Source organism: Paroedura picta, chromosome 6 (genome assembly GCF_049243985.1).
Source record: "Paroedura picta isolate Pp20150507F chromosome 6, Ppicta_v3.0, whole genome shotgun sequence".
Taxonomy (NCBI): domain Eukaryota; kingdom Metazoa; phylum Chordata; class Lepidosauria; order Squamata; family Gekkonidae; genus Paroedura; species Paroedura picta.
This window is the reverse complement of record NC_135374.1, coordinates 122,595,118-122,621,608: the sequence shown is the minus strand read 5'-3', so window position 1 is coordinate 122,621,608 and position 26,491 is coordinate 122,595,118. Positions and strand designations below refer to the sequence as shown.

Below are 26,491 nucleotides of genomic sequence, written 5' to 3'. Positions count from 1 at the left end.
CATTCGCTGGCAGTGGCTCATGAGAATTGTAGTCCATGGCCATCTGGAGGGCCGCAGTTTGACTATCCCTGAACTAAATCATCCAAGGGAAATGCTAGGAGGCACCAGGTCCTGTAGAGCAGTCAGGAATCCTACTGAATCCATAGGTCTGCACGGACAGGCCTAACTGTGCCCGCCCCCTATACAGCGAGGGGGTGAGATGCAGAGCTGTGCCTCTAGACCACAGGATATGCTGCTGCCCCATCGACCTCTAGCCCCTGCCAAAGATCAGATCCAAGGTGTGACCTGCTTGATGGGGGGGGGCAGTAACAAAGTGCGGGAGCCCCCACCATTCACTTCTCAGTCAGTCTGAAATATCCTGCTTTCAAACATTTATAAGTAATAACTTAACACGGCAGTTTCCACAAACACATGTCTATAAAACTCATGTCTCCCTTTCAAAGGTTTGGCAATCCCCCTTCTGAGATTTCTTTCTAACAGGTGGCCTCAGCTGTGTCTGTGGCTTCTGATCCCATCACCAAACTCTGTGGGAATATTAAGGAAGGGGATTACAAAGGCCTCCTTCTCACGGCGGGGGGAGGGGGGGACCAGGATATGGGCAGCAATGGGGCTCGCTTGACTAAATGCTTCCTTATGGCGGGAAAACCCACTTTCTCCCACAGAGAAAAATAGAACCAAAGAAGCACGTTTCGACTCAACCAGGGCCAGGGCCTATTCAGTCCTGGCCCCAATCCGGTGGAACGAGCTCCCAGAAGAGCTGCAGGCCCTCTAAGAGCTGGCTCAGTTTTGAAGGGCCTGCAAGATGGAGGTCTTCCGTCAGACATTTGGTTGGGGCCAAGGAACATCACGATGACTTAAGACAAAACACCGACGGACGCCCTCTATATGGATACCCCCACCCCCGGAACAGAAAATCAAAGACAACGATGTATGCTGGTGAATCAGCTGGTATGATCCATTTTAAGGTTTTAACAGTTTCAAGTTTTAATATCTTAATTTAATGTTAATTTACAGATAAACTGCACCACGTAGTTATGTCTGTGATTTTTAAATGACGGAAGCCGCCCTGAGCCAGCCTGCTGGGAGGTGCGGGGACAAATCCCAGCATGGACAGGAAGCATGGATTAACACTTCCTCACTGCCGTGTGAGGTTTCTAGCTGCAAGGATATTGTTGCCTTGCTTCTCTGGAGGAGCATTCCATCCCACAATGTCCTTTCATGCGGGACATCCCAGACACAGGAGGGCCCTCTTATGAGAGCCAGGCACGCTCTGAGCCCCTTGATCCAGGGCAACCCCACCTGAGCCTAGAGCATGGGTAGTCAAACTGCGACCCTCCAGATATCCATAGACTACAATTCCCTGGCAGGGGCTCATGGGAATTGTAGTCCATGGACATCTGGAGGACCCCAGTTTGACTTCCCCTGGCCTAGAGCCTGTGGGCACCTCTGGACCTCTGGCACAGTGGGGAGGGCTGCCCCAACAGAGGCCCTTGTGCTGTGCCACTGGCTGCTGCCAAAGCAACATTTTATTTAAAAACTGCAGAGACAATCAAATACTCAGTGGCCCATCAGAAGCCCTGCAGGGCCAAAGCCCCCTTCCTACACACACTTGGCAGGCCCCACGGGCACGACGCTGGGCTCCCCATGCCCCCAGCTGAGCTAGCCAGCCTACTTACTCGGGTTTGGCGGGAAGAGCGTGCAGCTTTTGCAGTGGATGATTTCCTTGAGGACAGGCCCCTCCGCTGCAGGGGGTTGCGGCACCAATCCCATCCCTGGCAGCAGGGGGTTCAGCGGCGTTATCCCTGGCATCATGCCGAGCGCTGGGTCAAAGCCGCGGACACAGATTGAATCTGTAAACAGAGAACACAAAACCTTGGCGTCACAAGGCTTGGAATCAGATGCCGTTACCCTCTCCTTGCTGAGAACTTGCTTGAGGCTGTTCTTTTTTCTTTTCAGTGTCACTGTTCAAAAATACATTTGCAATGCAGCCTTGTGGAAAAAAACGTTCAGCTATGCATAAACAAGGAAACCTGATGTAATTTCAAATGTTAGTGCAACGGAACACGCTAACTGGTCCCGTTCTGCAACCGCGTAAGGCCCTGCGAGGCCTCCTTGGGAGTCTCCCGTGTGGGACGTGTGCTGCCCTGGGGCTGCTGGCTGAGGCCCTCTGGCTCACCCAGAATCTCTTCTCGCCCACCAGGGTGCATTAGGCATGGCAGGAAACCGCGCAAAAAGTCTGCCCCAAAAGACTTTTTTTTTTAATTTCTGCACATGGAGCTGTTTTCGCCATGAAAAAGCCACCACAGAGTGTTTGATTATGCACAACATTCGCCCTTCATAGCATCCGTTACAGTGTTTGAAACTAGCTTTAAAATGACTTCTTTTACAACAGTCATGAAAACCCTTGTTTTTGTGTGCATGTTTTTGCATGCCAGAGTGTTTTTGATCTCCTCCCCTGGGCCACCGAACACCAATGGGAGAGACGGACAGCCTGTAGTCCCTCACCCACCAATGGGAGCTTGAGGCGCCCCTTGTTCGGCAGAGACCCTCCCACCTCTGCTATGACAACATTACACGGGCAGAAATTAATTTATTTGTCCCCTCAGAAGGATTGGCAATCATTTCAATCCACTCTCTTCAAGGAACAGCATAACTCTGAGGGGGAAAGATGGTAGCATTTTCAAAAGGCTGTGTGCTCCATCTCATAGAATCATATAGTTGGAAGGGGCCATACAGGCCATCTAGTCCAACCCCCTGCTCAACACAGGATCAGCCCTAAGCATCCTAAAGCATCCAAGAAAAGTGTGTATCCAACCTTTGCTTGAAGACTGCCAGTGAGGGGGAGCTCACCACCTCCTTAGGCAGCCTATTCCACTGCTGAACTACTCTGACTGTGAAAAACTTTTTCCTGATATCTAGCCTATATCGTTGTACTTGAAGTTTAAACCCATTACTGCGTGTCCTTTCCTCTGCAGCCAACGGAAACAGCATCCTGCCCTCCTCCAAGTGACAACCTTTCAAATACTTAAAGAGGGCTATCATGTCCCCTCTCAACCTCCTTTTCTCCAGGCTGAACATTCCCAAGTCCCTCAACCTATCTTCATAGGGCTTGGTCCCTTGGCCCCTGATCATCCTCGTCGCTCTCCTCTGTACCCTTTCAATTTTATCTACGTCCTTCTTGAAGTGAGGCCTCCAGAACTGCACACAGTACTCCAGGTGTGGTCTGAGCAGTGCCATATACAATGGGACTATGACATCTTGTGATTTTGATGTGATGCCCCTGTTGATACAGCACAAAATGGCATTCGCCTTTTTTACCACTGCATCACACTGCCTGCTCATGTTTAGTTTACAATCCACAATATCCCAAGGTCTTGTTCACACACAGTGTTACCTAGAAGCGTATCCCCCATCCAGTAGGCATGCTTTTCATTTTTCTGACCCAGATGCAGAACTTTACACTTATCTTTATTAAATTGCATCTTGTTCTCATTTGCCCATTTTTCCATTGTGTTCAGATTCGTTGAAATCTGTCTCTATCTTCTGGAGTATTTGCCAGTCCTCCCAATTTGGTGTCATCTGCAAACTTGATGAGTAGTCCCTCCACCCCCTGATCTAGATCATTAACAAATATGTTAAAAAGTACCAGGCCGAGCACTGAGCCCTGAGGTACCCCACTACTCACCTCTCTCCAGTCTGATGAATCACCATTGACAACAACTCTTTGAGTGCGGTTCTCTAACCCAGGGATAGTCAACCTGTGGTCCTCCAGATGTCCATGGACTACAATTCCCATGACCGGGAATGGAGTTCGCGGGAATTGTAGTCCATGAACATCTGGAGGACCACAGGTTGACTACCCCTGCTCTAACCAATTCCCTATCCTCCTAACTATCTGAAACTACAATTCCCATGGGGCCCTGCCAGTAGCAAGTGCCAGAGTGGCAATCAGGTGACTTTGCAGCTGATCATGGCCTGCCAATGAGCATTTAGCACAATGGAATTGCCCCCCCCCCTTTATTTGCTGTGGTAAATCCATCTTTCAAGGCATAAAAACACTACAATTTTTCAAAAATGAGGATTTAAAAGGTCAGTGTGCTAACTTCAATTAAAACCTTGACATGCATAATAACCCCTAGTCTGAGAACAAAGAGTCCAGCTCGGGAGAATTCTCCTGCAGAAGCCCCACTGCAATGTGTGCAGCAACTGTGCCTCTGGCAGGATTGTGCCCTTCCGGGTGTGGTTGGTCTAGCAGGACAGCACAGAATCCCCCGTATTGTGACCACAGGCGGGAGGAAGTGGACGTTGCCACCATGACCCACAGGCCTTGCTTGTACAGAAGAACTCTGCAGGAAACCTACCCAGAAACCAGGCTGCAGAGGAGTTGTTTTTGCTGACCACCTGCACCACCAGCATCAATGGTAGGGTAAAAGTTGAGGACAAGGATACAATCTGAGGCATGCAGCGTGACAGGAGCAAAGTCGGTTGCCAGTTCTGTGGTAGATCCAGCAAAGGACTCCCTTCTCTGTGCCTCTGGCCTTTTGGGGAGGGGCCGTGGCTCTGCTTGGGTCCCAAGTTCAATCCCTGGTACCTCCAGTAAATGATTTGTTTGTGTGTTTGATTGTTCACTGGACATAGCCAGCCACTCCCGAAATGGTTATTGGTCGGTAACAAAAATGAGATAAAACCCCATTAACACCCCCATTAAAATCCAGCAAATCAACCTACAAGATTAGTGGTGACTCATAACTATGCCCCCACCCCAGTCCAGCAGCCTGCCACCCACCAGGGGGAGGGAGTGGTGACTCGCCCGATGGGCTGGGGTAGTCTGTTGAGCTGGTCCAGCTGGAGCAAGGGCCTCTGATCTCACATTGCTCTGGCCTCAACCGAAGAGCCAGCGGAAGAGCTCCGTCTTGTGGGCCCTGCGGAACTGTACCAGCTCCATCAGGCCCCTCAGCTCACCTGGCAGCTCATTCCACCAGATCGGGACCAGGACCAAGAAGGCCCTGGCCTGGGTCAAGGAACTTCCCTGGGGCCAGGGATCTCCAGTAGATTAGCCCCCGCGAGCAAAGAGCCCTTCGGGGGCAAAAAGAGGTAAGCAGTTCTTCAGATAAGTGGAGCCCAAGCTGCGCAGGGCCTTAAAGGTTAAAACCAGAAACTTGAACCTGATCCGGGCTGCAACCGGTTACCAATGCAGCCGCCTCAGCTCTGGCTGGAGATGGGATCTCTAGGGTGTACCTCAGAGGACCCTAGCAGCTGCATTCTGCACCAGATGCAATTTCCAGGACAAGGACAAGGGTAAGCTCACGTAGAGCAAGTTGCAGAAATCTAATGTGGAGGTGACTGCTGCATGAATCACTGTGGCCAAGCAGTCCAAGGGCAGGTAGGGTGCTAGAAGCCTCACTTGACAAAGGTAATAAAAGGCCATGTGGGGTAATCCTGTGACTCAGGCCGATAGGGAGGCATCCAAGATCACCCCCAGATTCCTGGGTAAGATGTTACGTTGCAACCCAGCCAAGCTGGGTAGGCGTGCCTCCTGACCCACAGCCTTCCTGCCCAGCCACAGGACCTCCGTCTTGGAGGGGTTGAGTTTCAGGCGACTCTGCTCTAACTCCCCAGCTATGGCTTCCAAGCATCTGACGAATGTATCTGGGGGGGTGTCTGGGCGGCCATCCGTCAGGAGATAGAACTGGGTGTCATCCGCATATTGGTGACAACCCAGCCCATAGCTCCAGACCAACTATGCCAGAAGGTACATGAAGATATTAAACAGAGCAGGTGAGAGTGTCACCCCTTGTGGAAACCCACAAAGGAGTTGTTGTCCAGTTCTGGAGAAAGGAGTGCAGCCACTAGATGGCTGTCCCCTGAATCCTGGGCCCATAACTCATGGTCGACCATGTCAAATGTGGCTGAGAGATTGAGCATTACGAGTCCTGCCGACCCACCCTGATCCAGCCGGTGCCAGAGATCCAGCCCAGCATCAAGGTGACCAGCACTGTCTCCTCCCCGTGGCCAGGATGGAAGCCCGACTGGTACGGATTGAGTAGATAATGACAAAGACCTCAGCCCCAAACCCTGAAGGCTGCTGCCGGTCTGAGCAGGCAAGACTGACATTGCTGGACCTGGGGGTCTGATTCAGCAGAAGGCGTCTTCGGGCCTGTTCCTGTGTGTCTAAACAGCTTTCCTTTCCCAGCAGCCCCAAGCCCAGCTGTATGCACCAAAGGCCCCTCCTCTATGCAACTCCCCCAAATAATGCAGCCCTAACTCCCCCTTGATCGAGGAATCCCAACCACAGATGTGCCTATCCAAAATATATTACTCTACCACCAGAATTTCTGAGCCAAGGGTGCAAATGCCATCTCGTCCGCCATTCCCTCTGCCCCTAAGGAAAGTGTGGGACAGCCAGGCTCCCAAACGCAGGGACAAATCTGCAAAACAGCCTCATGTCAAGGAACACACCAGTTAGGGAATATCGGCAGGTTGTGGGGTTTGTCCCAACTGCTGGGCAGCAACAGCCAAGCAGCAGAAGCATCCCCCTTCTCTCCAGCACCTGCCTTTCTCCTCCAGGTATCATGAAAAACGGCACAGGATGAAATCACGGGGGCGGATTGTGCTTCTTTTGAGGGCGACAGCACCAGATGGCCAACTCCTCGGCCTTGCCAGACTCACAGGGCAGTTTTGCCTTTGAGTTTTCTGTTCGCAAACAACAATCAGGCACCTCAAAGCTGATCATCTTCCAGATGGTCAATTGTTTTCTTGTGCAACTGCTGCTATTTGTTGATGGGGAAAGACTTCGTTCACTTTCTCTTGGGACTCACTGAATGTGTATCGGCTCAAATCGTTTGTCAAAGCACAACTCTTGCGTGACATTTTTTCTAAATATTTGCAAACAAAGGGGATGATGCAAAGATGCTTGGCAGATGCTTCACACCCACACGAGTCACTCTTTGACTTCCCCGTTGCCAGGACCGGGAAGTTCATAGTCATCTTTGAAGGGTCGGTTTTTGTTTCTGCAGACTTCTGGCAGTGGGACTGGCCTGGGGAAATGGGTTGGCAGCCGAGAACCGGCCCGGTCGGAGGGCCTGCAAGGCGGCACACTTCCTCCAGGGGAATGGCGGAGGCCACCCTGTGCACAGCCGGACATCCGGAAGGGCCCCTCCCCTCCACCTCTGCCTCCCGTGACAGCTGAAGACTGGACCATGCCAGAATCTTTCTGACCTATGCAGCCAGTCGGAGCACTCTACAGGGTTCTTAGTTTAAATTTTAAATAGGTGTTTGAAAATGTTTAATATCTACTTTGAATATGTTTTCTATTGTTCTCAATGTCCGGGCCTATTGCCAGGGAGGGGCAGTCAATAAATATGGATAACTGGGGTTGAAGCACCCTTTCAAAGATTCCCTACTGAGAGGAGTAGAAGCCAAAGTGTGAGGACCGGACTTGGAGTCTCGAGAGGTCTGCTGTCTCCCTGGCGCGAGAATCCAGGATGTCACGGAAAGGGTGGGAAGACTCGGAAAGCCCAAGGACAGGGATCCCTTCCTGCTCGTTTACGTGGGGACAAATGATTCTGTCCAGGGCAGTGTGGAGCACATGACACAGGGCTACGTGGCCTGGGGGGGTCGGGGGGTGAAGGACGTGGGAGTGCAGGCTGTGTTTTTGTTGGTTCTTCTTGTTAATGGCCGAGGCTGAGGAAGGAAAAGAAAAATGTGGGGTCATCCAGTGCCCAGGAAATATCTGAGGCAACAAGGTGTGGGTCCATTACTTATCCAGCATAAAAAGACAGTCAACAGGGAAATGGGTATCACACTAGGGATGGCCGCTTCGGATGCTGAAGCACCCAACCCTAATCACACCATATATTTATTTCCTTTTCTGATTCCAGAAAAGGATTTATGCAGCCAGCACCCTGCCCTGGGTGGCTCAGGCTAGCCTGATCTCATCAGGCCTTGGAAGCTAAGCAGGGTCAGCCCTGGTTAGGATTTGGATGGGAGACCACCCAGGACACAGGGGCAGGCAGTGGGACGCCATCTCTGGATGTCTCTTGCCTTGAAAACCCCACAGAGTCACTGGCAGCACTTTCCACCAACACCACACAGAGAGCAAAATGAAGACAGAGAATCCCAAATGCTGAATGCTGTGTCAGGATGCTCAATGTGCTCCACATACAATGTGCTCCACATAAACAAAAAGCCCATCATGGGGGGAAAAGGAGGTGTCACTTTCCTAACGTCCTCTGAGAATACACGTAAAAGCCATTGTTCAGCGAGAACAAAACATGCACATTTTTCTTTCCATGTGGGAGACAAACCTCAATAAACAGCTACGTGACAGAGAAATGACTCACTCAGCATATGCTTTAGGACCTTCCATGGCCTTTAAAACTGAACGGCACAGCAGAAAGAATTGCAGAATGTCTTGAAAAAGGAGCAGTTCTGATTTTCTAACAAAAAAGCCCATTTCATTGTTCTCTCTTCACAGAGGGAAAATATCTCTTTCTTTATAACTAAGTAAACAGCACATGTTTAAAGAACGCAGCTGAAACGCTGAGTTCAAAATAAGCTTAGCTTTTTGTCAATTAGTGCTAAATCCTGGCTTTGTTGTTCTTAGATGCTAGTTCTTTTTAAAGGTTACAACATGGCAATTTCCATGCAGTCTCTGAAATTTCGGCAGCCAGAATGTTCATCTTCTATCTAATGCCTTTACTAATACTTATACCTCCCCTGTTTGCATTATTGTTTTTGCATTACAGATGCAAATATGAAAAAGAATCTATGCAAAATACAGGTTTTTCATGTGTTTCTGCAAAAATTTTCCCCATTTCATTTTGGCAGGGATTTCAAGAAAGGTTCCAATGGCTTAAGGATGCTTTATGATGATTGTGGACAAAATCAGTCTTGCTGCTGAACAGCCTGATATCTGCACAGAGAATAATGTTTCGGAACACACACACACAGAGATCAAAGGACCACCACCAGATCAAGTGGCGTACAGTGGTCAAAAGACCATTTAAAATAATAAATAAAACAATTAAATAGCAAAAACAACAAAACCTAGGCAGAACGCAAAAAGAAAACAGCTGCCCTTTTCTCCCTGCAGTCCTGAGATGGGGCGGGGGGGGGAGAATCCTACGAGGGGGGGCAGCCTGATCCTCTTCCTCTCCCGTCCAAATGGACCCAAAGCCAGGGGGAGAAGGAGCATCAGCGTGTATTAACATAGGGATATCCTGCCTTTCTCTTGCGGCTCAGATCAGTTCAGAATTCCAAACATTAAAGAAGACAACTACATTAAAACTCCGACCACTCCCCTCCCAGGTCTATTCCGGGAGCTTATGTCCCATTACAGGGCCGAGCAGCACCTCCTAGAAACCTCCAGATAAATGCCCCAACCACCCGCCCCAGCCCCACAGACTGGCAGGTGCAGGTCTTTAGAAAGACAATCTACCCTCGAGGGAAGAAGCCCTTCCGAGGGTGGGATAAGGAAAGGCCACCAGAAGAAGAAGAGCGGGTTCTTATATGCCACTTTTCTGTACCCCAAGGAGTCTCAAAGCGGCTTACAGTCGCCTTCCCTTTCCTCTCCCCGCAACAGACACCCTGCAAGGGAGGGGAGGCTGAGAGAGCCCTGAAATTACGGAAGAAGAAGAAGAGTTGGTTCTTATATGCCACTTTTCTCTACCCCAAGGAGTCTCAAAGCAGCTTACAGTCGCCTTCCCTTTCCTCTCCCCACAACAGACACCCTGCAAGGGAGGGGAGGCTGAGAGAGCCCTGAGATTACTGAAGAAGAAGAAGAAGAGTTGGTTCTTATATGCCACTTTTCTCTACCCGAAGGAGTCTCAAAGCGGCTTACAGTCGCCTTCCCTTTTCTCTCCCCACAACAGACACCCTGCAAGGGAGGGGAGGCTGAGAGAGCCCTGAGATTACTAAAGAAGAAGAAGAGTTGGTTCTTATATGCCACTTTTCTCTACCCGAAGGAATCTCAAAGCGGCTTACAGTTGCCTTCCCTTTCCTCTCCCTACAATAGACACCCTGTGAGGTGGTTGAGGCTGAGAGAGCCCTGAGATTACTGAAGAAGAAGAAGAAGAAGAGTTGGTTCTTATATGCTGCGTTTCTCTACCCGAAGGGGTCTCAAAATGGCTTCTATCCGCCTTAAATGAGAATAAAACAAAGTTTGAGTCCAGGGTCACCTTGAAAACCAACCAAGCTTAATTCTGGGGATAGGTTTTCTTGTGCATTGCTGAAGAAATCCCCATGACAGCTTTGACCATCATTAAACTTTGCTGGTCTTCAAGGTGCCCCTCAACTCAAACTTTGTTTTATTCTCATTTTAATTAATCTTTTTACCAGGGGCTCTCAGCAACTCAAGAGATTCCCCTTTATGGTACAGATTAAATACAAAAAGGCATGTCGATTAAAATCACAGAAATAATAAAACTAAAAATAAATCAAGTTAATAAAAGTAATATTAAAACTGTGATGCTTTGGATAGGCGGCCGTGTTAGTTGGCCTGTCGCGGCAGAAAAATGCCACAGTCCAGGAGCACCTGACAGCAGGGTTTCTCAGCCTGGGTTTCGTGAACACCTGGGGCTTCTTGATGGCCCCGGAAGGGGTTCCTGAATGGGTGAAAGTTAATAAAGTGTGTATATATATTAGTTTGTAAGACATTTATTAGGTGACTAGGGGCAAAGCCCGTTGTCTCCAAGAATACAACGGGCGCTAGAGCTTGGCAGTGGGAAGAGGAAGGGGAGGAGTTGTCCAGTCTGTAAGGGCATGGGGTTGTCATGTGTGTTGTGTGGGAGGTTGTGGTGGCATGGTGGCAAATGAGGCCATGGGTGTGGAGATATAGGTGTCAAGAACCTGTGGTGTGGAATGTTCGTTGATTGTGGGAGAGGACTGACCTTTGGGAATTGTGGCATAGTGGTTACAGATGAGCTTTCCAGAGCCATGTCCTCAGATATGTGAAGGGAAAATCAGACTGGAGACTCTTCTTAGGAGAAGATTACATGGCAACCAATTCCCGCCAATTCTGCGCCATTTCCCTTCTTGTGTGAATTAGGCCACATTCACCGAAATGCCCCTCTGCCCTAATACACATAGGGTAGTCACAGTACACAGGTGTCCACCCTGTTCCTTCTGTCTCCCATATTTTCACTGTTGGTAAAATGTTATGTGCCCACATGCTTCTTTCATGGTTGCTCCTTAGAAGAACGGATTTTTGTACCCTATTGCTTACTACCCAAAGAAGTCTCAAAGCAGTTTACAAACACCTTTTCCATTTGTCTCTCCACAATAGTCAACCTGTGAGGTATGTAGGGTTGTGAGAGATCTGAGAGAACTGGGAATGGGCCGCAGTGACCCAGCAGGCCTCAGGTGTCTCAAAGCATTTTCCAATCGTCTTCCCCTTCTCTCCCCATAGCAGACTCCCCATGAGGGAGGTGGGGTAGCGAGTCTCACAGGGAAGCTGGCAACCCAAAGAGAAAGGGTCTCTATGCACAGCAGTCTTGACCTTAGTAAGGCTTTTTATATTGTTTTTCTTTATTTGCTAGGCCAAGGTTATTTGCCAAGCCAATAAGTCATTTCAGATACTATATGTCTCCAGACATTTACTTGTTCTCTATTTACAGTTTCAGGCTGTAAATATTTATCTAGATCTTCCTGCACTTTCCAGACTCACAGGACTGATGCTGGTCTGCCTATCTGCGCCCCAGAATACAAACAGTTGCTGATAAGGGCTGGCCATAACCCATAGGCCAGGAGGGACACTCCTGCACCACTCCCTACCAACTGCAGGCAAAAATGGCTCATTTGAAGGCTGGACTCTGAGGCATTGTACGATTTTGAAGTCCCACCTCCAAACCTCCAGGAATATTTCCAACCCAGGGGTAGCCAACCTACAGGTATGGCCTGGAGAGCTCCTGGAATTAGAGCTCACCTGCAGAGTATACAGATCAGCTCCCCAGGCAGAAAGGGCTACTTTGGACAGGGTTGTGGTAGAGAAGAAACATTTAAGGCTTCCCACACAGGTTGTTGTTGAATTGAAAGACTTGAGGCAGCCAGACTGGGCTGGGTGAATGGAATTTTGGTCTGTCCTGGTGAGGGGCCAATAGGAAGGCACTTTGCGCGCCTCCCCATTGGCTGCTTGGCCCTGGATGGACACTCGGAGCTTCGCAGCTCCTCATTGGGCCCTCTGAGTTTTTATCCTGGACAGGGCCCGCCCTAACTCCTCCCCAGGTGGCCTTACTCTTTTATTTAATAGGACCCTGTTCTATTTAAAGATAGGACCCTGTCCTATTTAAAGATGAGGCAGTAAAAAAGGTGAATGCAGCCTTGGGCTGTATCAGCAGAGGCATCACGTCAAAATCACAAGATATCTTAGTCCCCCTGTACATCACATTGGACACCCCACATCTGGAGACCTGAGTGCAGTTCTGGAGGCCTCACTTCAAGAAGGACATAGATAAATTTGAAAGGGTACAGAGGAGAGCGACGAGGATGATCTGGGGCCAAGGGACCAAGCCCTAGGAGGAGAGGCTGATGGGTTTGGGAATGTTCAGCCTGGAGAAGAGGAGGTAGAGGGTGGACAGGAGGGCTCTCTTTAAGTATTTGAAAGGTTGTCATTTGGAAGAGGGCAGGGAAAGGATCCTGTTGGCAGCAGAGGATATAACCCAAAATAATGGGTTTAAACTACGTGTACAATGATATCGGCAAGATATCAGGACATTTTCTTTTACAGTCCGAGTAGTTCAGCAGTGGAATCGACTGCCTAAGGAGGTGGGGAGCTCCCCCTCACTGGTGGTCTTCGAGGAGCGGGTGGACAGAGACATATCCTGGATGCTTGAAGCTGATCCTAAATTGAGCAGAGGGTGGGACTAAGTGGCCTGCATGGCCCCTTCCCACTCTAGGATTCCATAGTTCAGTCGTGGAATGGGCTGCCTAAGGAGGTGGGGAGCTCCCCCTCACTGGTGGTCTTCAAGCAGCGGCTGGACAGATCCTTCTCCTGGATGCTTAGGGCTGATCCTGCGTTGAGCAGGGGGTGGGACTAGATGGCCTGTAGGGCTCCTTGCAATTCTATGATTGTTTACTTCCCAACCATCTTCCACACCATCGCAGCACTTGTGGGGTTTCTCAGAGCTTGAAGAATGTTTCAGGACTTCTCAGTTGTAAAAAGGTCGGGAGAGGCTGCCTCAAGGCCTAGCAGAAGGTGTGTCTGGGGAGGACCTTTCCCGAGTCTCTGTTCTGGGGATCCCAGCAGGCACTGGGTGGGTAGAGTCTGAGAATGAATCACAACATTTATGGCTGTGTGGCATATAAACAGAAGTGGCGACAGAAATATCTCATTATCTGAAACACTGAAAATATATATGGCACCAATTCAAGCAAGAAATCGCTCCTTGAAAACACCGCCTGACAATTTCTGTATTCAGCTCTATCATTATGCTCCAGTGAGCCCAATACATAAAAAAGACAGTTATCTTTTACATCAGCGAGACGATGAATCAGGATTGTTCCAAATTCATCATAATTGCTAAATGTATTGCAAACCTGCTGCTCAATTTTCACTAAAGCAAAAGAAAGCATTCCCATCCCCCTCCCTCGTTTTCTTAGGGATCCTCACGGGCAAAAGCAGAGAGGGAAGCCCGTCTTGTCTTCCCCAGAGAAGCCTCAGGCTGGATTCCCTCAGCCGGTCCGGGAGCTGCCATGGAGGCTTCAGCCACAAATCCTGTCAGTTCAGGACAAGAGAAGCCTGATTCTGCACCTGCTGCAATCTCACGCAGGGCTCCCTGGAAGGACCTCTGGTTTGCCTGTGGCGGGTCCCAGGCACAATCCCCAGCAGCATTTCTAGTTACAAAGGGCCAGGACGTAGGTGGCAGGGAAGACCTCAGGGCCCTGGAGACCCACTGCCAGTCTGAGCAGACAGTACTGACTTTGATGGACTGATACAGTACCAATACGACCCCCACAAAGTAGTTGGCATGACCCTACCTCACAGGGCTGTTGTGAGGAAGACGAGCCAGATCTTTGTTCCCCACATTTCACTGCCCGAAGGAGTCTCAATGCAGCTTACAATCTCCTACCCTCCCTCTCCTCACAACAGGCGCGCTATGAAGTAGGTGGGGATGAGAGAGCTCTGAAAGAACTGCAACTGGCCCAAGGTCACCCAGCTGGCTACATGTGGAAGAAGAGTGGGGAATCAAACCCAGTTCTCCAGATTAGAGGGTGCAGCTCTTTAACCAGCACACTACGCTGGATAAAGTGAAGGCGAGGGAAACAATGTAAACAAACTTCACTGCAAGGCAATTCTCTGTGATTCGAAAGTTAACCCAAGTGTTAATTATGTTGAAGCATCTCCACCAGATACCCAAAATGCAGGCTTTTGATGTATTGCGGGGGCAAGGGGTGATAGAGGAAAGTCCTTGTATCCCATAGACTGGAGCTCCCCCAAATGAGATTAAAACAAAGCTCCACAACAGCCACAGGGCAGAACTTCAGGTCAGGCTCCTGCAAACTCAGCTGAAATCCCAGATTTGCAGAAAAATATGATTTAAAAAAAATTGCAGAAGGGAGATAAAATCCTCTCAATAATATATATATATATATATTTAAAACTCTGGAATTTGGACAGCAGCATCAGCAGCTTTGGATTGGGACCTGGAGGAAGCGAAAGGGGGAGGGAGGGAGGGAGGGAGGGAGGGAGAACTGGAAGGGGAACCCAGCCAGGGTGGGGAAGTGGGCAGTGGAGGGGAAGGGCACCCTGTGAGTCTCTCTTGTTTTACTACTCCTTGGCCATACTGGAAGCCCAGACAAAACTGTGGGGCTGGATCCCAGAATTCTGAAGGCCCAGGAGGCCTTTCCCCCACACCGTCCCCAGGAGCCTTGGATGATGGCAGAGCAGAATGCTCCCCCCCCAAGGGCGGGGCGAGTGCAGACGGAGACGGGGCAGTTTTGCCCCATGGTGCTACGGGCCCGGCCTCAAAGTAGGATTGCCATCTACATGTTTTAAAAATACAGTCTATTTACCAAAGATTAAGGTGGGGCATAATCATGTCTTGTATCAGCATTTAACTGCACCGAGATATGCATAATTAAACAGCTATCTCTTGAATAAACAACATCCCAAGATTATACATCACGCCCACACCTGGGTTGTTGCCAGCTAGGCCCCCTCTCCCTCCCCGATAGTGGGTATTGAGTTATTTTATCATCGATTTCGCTGTGGTTTTCTGTATTGTATTGGTATGTCCTTTTAATTGGGATTTTAATGGGGTTTTAATGAGGACTTTGTGACCCGCCATGAACTATTACATGGGAGTGGCATGATATAAATCACATAAATAAAATAAATAAATAAAATGTCCAGCCACTAAAATTACAGAACAAGAGAAAAAACTTTTTGTAACAGAAGGGGGGGAGAGAGAAAAGCAATAAGCAAGGCCTACAACAACAGAAGAGTTCTTACACAATTGCAAACACCATCGCAAATTAAAACCTTGACATTTGCCCAGATCAAAAATCCAATTTTACAACACTAGAAGATAAAGTATTATACACCAAAGAGATAACAAGCAAACTGGTGTTAAAAGACTAGCAGTGCTGAAAATTGATTAGCCATCAATGCCCCATACAAACTACCTCCCAAGAACAGTACAGAGAAAGAATCCCAACTCTGCCTGCTGTTTCGGAAGAGAGACTCTCTTTACACCAGGGGTAGTCAAACTGCGGCCCTCCAGATGTCCATGGACTACAATTCCCAAGAGCCCCCTGCCAGCATGTGCTGGCAGGGGGCTCTTGGGAATTGTAGTCTATGGACATCTGGAGGGCCGCAGTTTGACTACCCCTGCTTTACACCATCCAGGTTTGGCCCAACAGACGGACAGACAAAAGATAAGGACGGAAGGACTGGTTCATATTATCAATTAGCCTGAGATCATTATTGGTGCTCAAGGAAAGATGAGGAAAGGGAAGAGAGGCGTTAAATAAGTGCCAGAAAATGTGTTCCCTTTGTTCTCAATCCCGGAACAAAGAGATCATGGGGGAATATTTGGTCTCTCTCTTGCTGAAAAGACTCAAGTGAATTCATTGTGTCTGATCTTATCCCACTGGAATACAGCTAAACATTTTTATTTTTACAAATCTTTAAGATTTGCCAAGTTCTTACATTTCTCCATCCCATTGTTTGAGAGACTATTTGAAGCAAAATTTGAATTTCCATTATTACCTGTAAAATTGTACCTCAAAAGCCAGTTTTCAGATGCTCTAGATTGGGAGTGGCCAAACTGGGGGTACCTGGACCCCTGGTTAGGAATGACTGGTACAGATGATGCGCAGCCTGGTCCCAGCCAAGCTTGAGATCCTTGAGACCCAGAGGGAAGGGTCCATCTAGCCCAAAGGACTCGCTGGTGTGGCAGCAAAGGCAACAGGGTGCAAGTCTGACAGCTGTCAGGAGATCAGCTGGGCTGTCAGCACGCTGTCAGTCCCGATAAGACCCAGCTGACATTCCTTCCTCAGATGAGGAGTAGGCCCGGCAGCAAGTTCTTGGACTGAAGGCTACGCCACCCATCCTTGGTGTACTTAAGGAGATGCTTGAGACAAGGTGCAATGCGTGAATTCCCTGCCCTAGGTGACCATTCCATGCCCTAGATCAGGGGTGGTCAAACTGCGGCCCTCCAGATGTCCATGGACTACAATTCCCATAAGCCCCTGCCAGCAAACACTGGCAGTTGCTCATGGGAATTGTAGTCCATGGACATTTGGAGGGCCGCAGTTTGACTACCCCTGTCCTAGATGCTCGGCGTTCCAGTTTGCTATGGCAAACCTCTGCTTGATTGATTCCTGGTTCTTTGGCTCTTGACTTCGTTCCTCTTTCCTTACTCCAGCTTGCTCTTTGATTCCATTCCTGGCTCTTGACTCTGATCCAGCTTTTGACTCCCCTCCCAATCTACTTGACCATGGTGGGGCTTTGGAACTCTTTTGGCTCTGCCCCCAGCCCTGCCCTCCCTGGTAAACTGACTCCCTTGGCTTCAGACCCTTGGACTGGACTCTGAACCTGCCCCCTGACTTGGTCTAGACTGAGGCTTTAAGTGGCTACCGGTGTGTGGCCCAGGGCAGCAGCCACTGCTTTACACGGAGAGTCATTCAAAAAGGAAGTGGACAATATTGAAAGGGACAAGGATGATCCGGGGCCTGGGGACCAAGCCCTCTGAAGAAAGGCTGAAGGATTTGGGAATGTCCAGCCAGGAGAAGAGGAGGTTGAGGGACAGAATGGCTCTCTTGATGTATTTGAAACGTGGAGGAGGGCAGGGAAAAGTTGACAGCAGAGGATAGAACCCACAGTAAGGGCTTTAAACTACATGGAGAACCATATTGACTAGATACCAGGGAAACATTTCCACAGGAAAAGTAGTTCAGCAGTCGAATGGGCTACATCAGGAGGCGGGGAGCTCCCTCTCACTGGAGGTCTTCAAGCAGCAGCTGGACAGATCCTTCTCCTGGATGCTGGAGGCTGATCCTGCACTGAGCAGGGGGTGGAACTGGATGTCCTTAATGGCCCCTTCCCTCTCCAGGGATTCCAGGAGTCCAGGATTCCAGGAGTCTAGTTCAGCAGAGGAATGGGCTGTCTCAGGAGGTGGGGAGCTCCCCCTCCCTGGCGGTCTTCAAGCAGCGGCTGGACAGATTTGGAGATTTTTAAGCAGAGGCTAGATAGCCATCTGACGGAGAGGCTGATTCTGCAAAGGTTCAAGGGGGTGGCAGGTGACAGTGTATGAGCGATTGTGAGTGTTGTGAGGCTTGGACTAGATGACCCATGGGGTCCCTTCCAACTCTATGATTCTATGGTTCTAGGTGCACAGATCTCACCAGTGGGTTCCTATGACAGATCTTCAGGGCCACAGCCTTTCCAATCCACCAGGTACTGATACCCATTGATGCCTGGAGTTCAAAATCTGCATGACTCCACTTTGGTGTAGTGGTTAGGAGTGCAGACTTCTAATCTGTCAAGTCAGGTTTGATCTCAGAGCTCTCTCAGCCTCCCCTCCCTCACAGGGTGTCTGTTCTGGGGAGAGGAAAGGCGACTGTAAGCCATTTTGAGACTCCTGGGAGAGAAAAGCAGCATATAAGAACCAACTCTTCTTCTTCTTCAGTAATCTCAGGGCTCTCTCAGCCTCCCCTCCCTCACAGGTGTCTGTTCTGGGGAGAGGAAAGGCGACTGTAAGCCATTTTGAGACTCCTGGGAGAGAAAAGCAGCATATAAGAACCAACTCTTCTCTTTCTTCAGTAATCTCACGGCTCTCTCAGCCTCCCCTCCAACACAGGGTGTCTGTTGTGGGGAGAGGAAAGGGAAGGTGAATGGAAGCTCCTTGGAGACTCCTTTGGGGAGAGAAAAGCAGCATATAAGAGCCAACTCTTCTTTCTTTTCATGCATCATGACCGGTGGTGGAGGTAGTGCTGAGAAATTCAAAGGATGTGGGCGAGGAACAGGAATGAGCTCTCAATTAATGAAATACCAGGGAAGCCAGAAACATGTGCAAGGATTTCACATGACTCATTTTCAAGCTAGCACAAGATCTCAGACATGTGGGTCCCCTGGAGATGTAATCCTGCTCCTGGCAGCCACACTGCCCTGGCTCTCACTGGGGTAGTGAAGTTGTGCCAAGTTTGTATCACTGCAGGCTGCAAGACTGAATCAGAGCTATGGACACAGGCAGCTGAAAGGTCACCATCAGCTCAAAAAGGATACTGCAGAGCTGGAAAAGGCACAAAAGAGGACCAAAAATGCTCAAGGAAAGGCTGAAGAATATCCAGTTTAGAGTCAAGTTGAATGGAAGGGCGGGGGGTCCTTAGAAAACTATGCAAAAGGGGGAAAGAGGCTGGAGGGTCCCTCTCTCCCCCCCCCCAATACCAGAACTCAGGGATCCCCAAAGAAGTTGATAGGCAGTAAATTCCAGCCAAAAGGAAGTCTTCCTTTACCTCACAAGAAATGGACTTGTGAACGGCTGCTGGCGCCTGCCCAAGGGACGGACCGCTCACTGGGGGCCAGGCAAGGCGGGAAGAGGACCCAGCGCAAGGTCCGGCCACAGCTGCCTCCACCACCGACTGGCGGAAAGGTGAGGAGGCTCAGAAGAAGCAGGAGACAGTAGCTGAGACCGTCCCTGCCCTCCCCCCAGAGGGCCTCCCCCCTGGCCAGGCACAGACGGCCACGCTCCCAGAAGGTCTCCGGAGTGGGGCCCTTGAGGGCGGGCCCATCTCTCCCCCAGAGAGCTTGACAGACAGGAGGAGGAAGAGGCGGATGAAAAGCCACACGCAAGTCTCCTTTTTTGCGTCTGCCAACCAATCCCCTTTGCACCCTGAGGGCCTGACAGAGGAAGCCACCACCAATAGCTAATCAGGCTCTTTGAACCCTTTGCAGAGAGGGGCAGGGGAGAAAAGGGCTGCTCAAGGAATAAATGGTCCAGAGAGGGCTGGGAGCTTCCTCAGGCAGGTTAGGGGCTGGCCTCTGCCTCCAGTCCCTTCAGGAATGCTGGCAGGGGCTCATGGGAATTGTAATCCATGGACTTCTGGTGGACCGCAGTTTGACTACCCCTGCATTAGCGGAACGCAGCACACCGAAGCCCTCCAAGAATGGGGGAGTGGCAGATTCACTTAATATAACCGAATTTTCCCCGAAAGAAGCGTGACACGGCGCAGTGAATAAATCTTCCAAGAAGTAGATTTCAAAGACTAATAAACTTAAAGTTCATTCAAGTGGATGCTAAGGGAGGGCGATATATAAATATAATAAATAAATATCCAGAGGGAGAGAAGGAAGCCTAATCCAGAGAGTCCTTTCCTTACCACCTGGGCATGGCCTTCACCTGTGTGGGAGACGGAGGAGACCAGCCCTGCAGAGGCAAATGCCATTTTGGGCTGTATCAACATCAAAATCACAAGATGTCAGAGTCCCCTTGTATACGGCACTGGTCAGACCACACCTGGAGTACTGTGTGCAGTTCTGGAGGCCTCACTTCAAGAAGGACGTAGATGAAATTGAAAGGGTACAGAGGAGAGCGACGAGGATGATCTGGGGCCAAGGGACCAAGCCCTGTGAAGATAGTTTGAGGGACTTGGGAATGTTCAGCCTGGAGAAAAGGAGGTTGAGAGGAGACATGATAGCCCTCTTTAAGTATTTGAAAGGTTGTCACTTGGAGGAGGGCAGGATGCTGTTTCCGTTGGCTGCAAAGGACATGCAGTAATGGGTTTAAACTTCAAGTACAACGATATAGGCTAGATATCAGGGAAACGTTTTTCACAGTCAGAGTAGTTCAGCAATGGAATAGGCTGCCTAAGGAGGTGGTGAGCTCCCCCTCACTGGCAGTCTTCAAGCAAAGGTTGGATACACACTTTTCTTGGATGCTTTAGGATGCTTAGGGCTAATCCTGCGTTGAGCAGGGGGTTGGACTAGATGGCCTGTATGACCCAACTCTATGATTCTATGAGACAGGTGTCTCCAGGGAAGGCCAGGGGGTGCGAAGGCCAAGGGGCCAGAAGGCCGCTCCCGGGTGAATGCCAGGAGAGGCTCCCCTTCCCCCTCTGCATCCCTGGCACCCGCCTATGTCCAGGAACGGTGAATCTCTTGCTCTGGCACGGGGGGGGGGGGCATGTGATGAGGACAGGGCTTGTTGGCAGACAACCTATCTGGGCGTCTGCCTCTGACGTTGTGTCTCTCTTTGCAACTGGGCTTTCTCTGGTCAGCAGAACAAGGGCCACAGCCTGGGCAAAAGTGCGCCAATATTTTCTCAGGCTGAAGAGTGGCAGCAGGTCAGCAAACGGTGTGTGGGGGGGGGAGAGGGGGGGACTGGATTTTAAAAATTCTCACTTCCTCTGTTAGGAGGCCTCCCTACCAATGTCAGCCCAGCACAGAAACAATCCAATGGCTTTTAAAATTTCCCCGAGGATTTTTGGCTGCTTCCACTTTTTAAAGATTTGTTATGGATTCCATTGCCCGTGAGCACCAGGAGATTTTTATCCACTTACAATCATAACAAAGGAAACTTGTGCCTTTGAGAAGGAAAAAATGCTCTGCAAAATGCAGGAGCCTCCAGAAACAAAAGTCAGCCATTTATCACAGGGATTTACCACAAATCCATCAACCACTGCAAGGAATTTCAGCGCCGTCCTTACCCGTCACCAGCTGCTGTCCCGCTAAACCCACGGGGACGATGCCCAGGTTATTCATAGCTGTGGCCCAGGCTGCCGGGTCCGTGACGGCCATGTTGAGCTGCGTGGTGTCCAGAGAGAGCGTCCCCAAGTCCTCGGCTGCTGGAGGGAGAGCAGAGGAAGCACCATTCAGTCCTGGAGCCAGAGGAGCAAAATCGGCCAGCCGCAAACGGCTGCAGCCCAGGGCCAGGATCCCCTCTTTCCGCGCTCTCTGCCGCTGGCCATCTCTGGGCAAGTGGCCGTACGGCTGCCGGCAAACAAAACCGGTGCCTGCCTGTGGAAAACGAATCCAATAAGGGGCAAAGGTTCCTATGGAAACAAATTCCTAGGGACGCTGGTTGATAATGTTTGCATGAATAACAAATTTAGACTGAACTCCCGTTTATTGCCAAAATACATGAGAAAGGTGGAGGGGGGGAAGCAGCCAGCCTCTATGGCAACACTCAAGGGGGGGGGTCTTTGAGAGAAGAGGGAGGCAGGAGGCCAAGGCAGGCCAAACCACGCAGAAGTCCATCTCTGGCAAAGCCACACTCACCTGCATCCATGGCTCCTGCCGCTTGTCACGCAGCCTCTGACTTCTCCGATCAATGATTCATTTCCCCCGTATTAGCATTTTGAAGGGCGTGAAAGTCTCTCCATCCTGGACATTGAGGACATTCTAGGCGGGAATAAAAGGGAAAGGTCCAAAATCAAAGACTGCTTCCTGCCATCCCTTCCAGCCCAGCTGGGTCTCCACAGCCACTTCAACCGCCCTCCTCCCTCGGACACACCGACCCCAAAGCCACGGGCTGGCCACCGGGGCAGAAGTGGGTGAGCTCCTGGGGGGCCTTGGGCTGAGCCACGCCCCCCCCTTGGGCCTTGCTGGCTCCTGCACAGGCCCCTCAACGAGCGGGTTTACCCTGGAAGGGAGCACTTGAGACTGCAGATGAATTTTTTAAAAAGTTAAAAATTAATTGATGTTGAATGTCTGAAGACACGGGGGCCTGTTAAGTACATTCCCAGGTGCGCAGGAGGGAATGGGCCGGGGGCAAGCGTGGGGCAACCAGGAACACTCTCGTAAGAGTCAAGGACGGGGTGCCGCTCTTAACGGCAGACGGAAAACAAGCAGCAATACAGCTGAGGAGGCAATCAAGTCCTTCAAACAAATTAGTTCAGACTTTTAACGGCTTCTGGCTTACACAGCCATTGTGGCTCCCAATTCCGTTTTGCCACCAGACAGCAAATTAGGACTTGTCTCCCTGCATAGCGGTGGCTGAACGGAGGGCCTAGAAGCACTCAGCTTCCCTCCACTTCATTACCTTTTCAGCTTGGGTGGACCATCTAAGCCCTCCGTGTGGCCCTTCTTTGCTGAATGGAGGGCTCCGTATTTGCTGGATGGTGCCAAGAGGCACCCCTGTCCCTGTCTGGCACATCAACCGCTGCAGCACATGAGCTTTGCATGAGAAGAGTGAGGAGCAATCCTTTGTACTTTTTGACCTTTCCTGTTTTGAATGCAAAAACACCTGAAACCTTCCCTGAGCTCCTTGGACTCCAGCCCCCACGGATTAAGACGTGAGTTGGGGTAGGAAGCCATGCCCGGTCCCCCTCCTCCAGGGTGCCCCCACTTCTGTGACTGCCATTAACTGGGGCTTGGCCAACAGACTCTGCTTAGTCTATGAGCCTGTCTGCTCAGCGCTGGAGCCCCATTCGGCTTGCTTCTGAGCCCTCTCCTGATTCTTGGAGGGTCACCATTGTGCCAGAAGGGGAAAGTGCTGTTCAACAATCCACGCCTGGTCACAAACCAAATGTCACAAAGATCAGTAACAACTGCGGCTAAACCGTGCGTGGCCTCCTGCCTGCAAACATGGGATGGTAAACCTCGCATTTGCAGCCCTCGTCGTGGGAGACCCCTCCCGCGTTTTCCCTCTGCCCCATTGTGGCTTGTTGCCTCCTGATGAGGCTGCAAGGGAAAACAAGCCGAACTCCTCCCCCCCCCCCGTTCCTTGGTTTGTCAATCACAGCAAGCCACCAATCACAGCACAGCAGTTCTCTTGTGGACTGAAACTTTCTCCCCCCCCCCTACCGGCCCTGAAATTATTTTTTTAAGGCACTTCTGTGTTGCTGTGCAGTAATGCCACAACACAGATGCATTTTAAATAAAAATCAACACTGCCACGTTGCAATGGAGAAGCATCAGAATGATGCAGCATCCCCCCCCCCCTTTTGGGATTCATGTCCTTTTGGACTTTTTTTATGTCTGTGTGGATTTCTTAGATGCTCAACATGATAACTGGAGCCTGAAGAGTCATTTTGTGTAAATGGTTCGCTTAAAAACAAAGCGCACACACGGCTGAGTGATCGGGAGAAAGCTGCTTGATCCCCCACCCTTCCCCTTTTATTCCCCAGCTTAAAAAACACAAACGGGTCTCTGTTTTGCCTGCCTCATCCCCAAAAGACCACGGACACTTTAAGGAAGATTTTATTTTACCTTTGACAGTGTAGCTTTGCAGTTGCATTGCAATGCAGACCATGCCATTAAACAGAAGCATGTTGGCCACCCTCACACAACCTGCACAAAAGTTACGAAGCAGCCTGTTGCACCTTAGATCATGAAAGCCCATTCAGATGCTGGTGGGGGAGATGGGGGAGGCAGTGGGCGGATGTGGAGTCCTCATTTCTGCCTTTTAACCTTCTAGAGCAGTGGTCCCCAACCTTTTTATCACCAGGGACTGGTCAACGCTTGACAATTGTACTGAGGCCCGGGGGGGGGGGAGTCTTTTGCCGAGGGACGTCGCAGCCGCCGCCTGAGCCCCTGCTCCGCTTGCTTTCCCGCCGGTGCCCCTGACTCCCCACTGCCCACTGGGGGGCGCTGCCAGCAGCAGCTGCGCAGTGCCACGGCGAGGGAGAGCCCCAGCTATGGCAGCCGCTGGAGAGCACCAAAGGTGAGCCGGCAGCAGTGGCAGGGCAGCAGCTGGGGAAGAGGACGAGGAGGAGCCGCGGCCCGGTACCGACTGATCCACAGACTGGGACCGGTCTCCAGACCGGGGGTTGGGGACCAGTGTTCTAGAGCATCCCCAGAAAGTGGGTGCTTTTGATACCGTAAATTCATGTTTTAAGATGATCATGTTCAAATTTTTGAAAACAGCAACAGAGGGGAAGGGGGGAGGGCTGGAGGAGAGGCAGAGGGTAGGCAGAGTTGAGACGTCCTGCTTTAGAGCCAAAACAACAAACAAGCAAATTGCACTCAATTTAGAGGCACGCTTAGTAGCCGATTCCCAATTCCAGCCAAGCCCCACAAAACCTGGGCGCCAACGTGATCCCCCCCCCCCCCCCCCCCCGAAGCCATTCTGAGGATGGCTTTTGTGATGAACACCGGAAGAGCCAGGCCATGTTCCGGCAGCTGGCCACACGAAGAAAGCCTCAGACAGCCTCACCATCGTAACAAGGACCGGCAGCTTTTAAACCCACGCCACACTCACTTTTGGGTAGTGCTAACTGCCACCAATCAATAACTGAATCCGGAAACCCCCTTCTTTCGGGAGGCGTTCTAGAAGAAGCCCCACACAGAGATAACAAAAGCACAGGCAGCACAAAACACTGGAAACCTGCCAGTGGTGGCGAGGAAGAAAAAAACATGGCCAGCCACATGCCAAATGTCGCCGCATCCCCCTGCATCTTTCCATTTACCATTCTGCCTAGAAACTGATTTTAAAATGGGAGCCCCTCTCCCACATGGAGGAAAAAAGATGCTTGTTGAATGGTTTATACCGGGAGGCTCCAACCTTTGGACACATGAGGGCCGCGTTAGTGTGCCCAGTGCTTAAAGAGGCCCACGTCTTAAATCAAAAGTATTCACCTACTGAGGGTGAGAGCAGCAGACAAGCGGGTTGGAGGGCCACACAGAAAGAGGCCGGGGACCGCATGCAGCCTGCAGGCCTTAGGACGGGGACCCCTGGCTTATACTATGCTTGTCATTTCACACAAGAGCTCTGAAAGGAATCCAAACTGAATGGTATACCTGCCCCAACTCCTTTAATAACATTATTGCACAATTTCAAATTGTAATGAAACTTCACTAAACAGCAGTTTTTTTTTAATTCTCTGAATTTTAAAAGGCTACAGGTCCCAAGACAAGCACCACTCTCTTCAGAGAATGTGGAACTCCCTTGTGCTGGCACCCCTTCTGGAACTCTGAGGAAGCCCGGCAGGTGAAACTCAACGATGGCTGCAGCTGGAGGCGGAGCCAGCCACAAAATGGCTGCCGCAGCTCACACAGGGAAGATCTGGTGCACTTTGGTGGCAGCTGCTGCCAAAACAACCTCTTTCAACAGACGCCACACTGGGAGCCCCTCCTAGACTAGAAGAATTTGCCTGTTTCTGAAAATGATGGCCCTGTGCCTAGATTCATATTTGGGAAAGCAATTATGGTATGTTTTCATTTTAAGACCATTTTCTATTTTCAAGAGATGTTCTGCATTTTACCTGTGCCACAGAAATTCTGATCTAAGTAAATCCCTTATTTATTTTTATTATTATTATTATTATTATTATCAGCAGCAGCAGCAGCAGCAGCAGCTAGTGCTAATTTGGGCTGCAGAAGACACACTAGTTGTTTCAGAGGCAAGGGACGTCTCTCACAAAACCACCTGGCCCACCGTTCTCTATCCCCTCTGGCAGACAAGTGTTCCCCATCGTGGTCCCAGAAAAATGTGGCTAGCCTCCTAACCATATTTACAGACTGCAAAACTCAAGAGGAGTTCTAGCTGCACATCCTGTTCACACACAGCTCAGCGCAGCAGAAAGGGCATAGGAGCCGCAAGGCGCACTGCAATGGCCTACAGTTGCCAACTCTGGAAAGGAAAATTCCTGGAAATTTGGGGGCATAGCCTGGAGAGGGTGGAGCTTGGGAAGGGACCACAGTGGGGTCCAATGCCAGAGGGACCACCCTTTGAAGCTGCCATTTTCTCCCAGGAAAACTGATCTCTATAGTCTGGAGATCTCCTGGCCCTGCCTGGAGGCTGGCAACCATTGAATCAACACCATTGCCACTCAGATTTATGCTCAGAGCTCCTGGTCCACAAATAGATAAATGTGCATCTGGGCAGAGAACTTCTTTTATATAAGGTGGTCTCCAGTCTTGATGGAAATATTTGCCTTTCAAGGGCAGCTTTTTCAGATTCAACAGACACTCTGGGCAGAGTTCCTGCACTACAAATATTTTGAGCAGGGAATTTCCATTCCTCCACCTCTCAGCAAGGTCTAAATATCACTGTAGAGATAGGCCCCATTTTAAAAAATTGCTAGAGAAGTGCTCAGCTATCCTCAGTCGATG

At 50.3% G+C, this 26,491-nt stretch overlaps 1 protein-coding gene across 6 annotated transcripts in view; it reads right to left on the bottom strand.

Annotated features, from left to right (window-relative positions):
* ENOX1 (ecto-NOX disulfide-thiol exchanger 1) overlaps positions 1 to 26,491 on the bottom strand; it is a 322,679-nt gene that overhangs the window by 145,215 nt on the left and 150,973 nt on the right. For 5 of the 6 annotated variants that reach the window (XM_077344075.1, XM_077344074.1, XM_077344079.1 and 2 more), the window contains 3 exons: positions 21,716 to 21,838; positions 21,145 to 21,282; positions 1,677 to 1,850 (listed from right to left, as the gene is read on the bottom strand). In XM_077344075.1, coding sequence (XP_077200190.1) covers positions 1,677 to 1,850; positions 21,145 to 21,282; positions 21,716 to 21,725 — 322 coding nt within the window. In that variant the 5' untranslated portion in view covers positions 21,726 to 21,838. The remainder of the gene's footprint in view (positions 1 to 1,676; positions 1,851 to 21,144; positions 21,283 to 21,715; positions 21,839 to 26,491) is intronic. The other variant, XM_077344078.1, reaches the window with a different exon arrangement.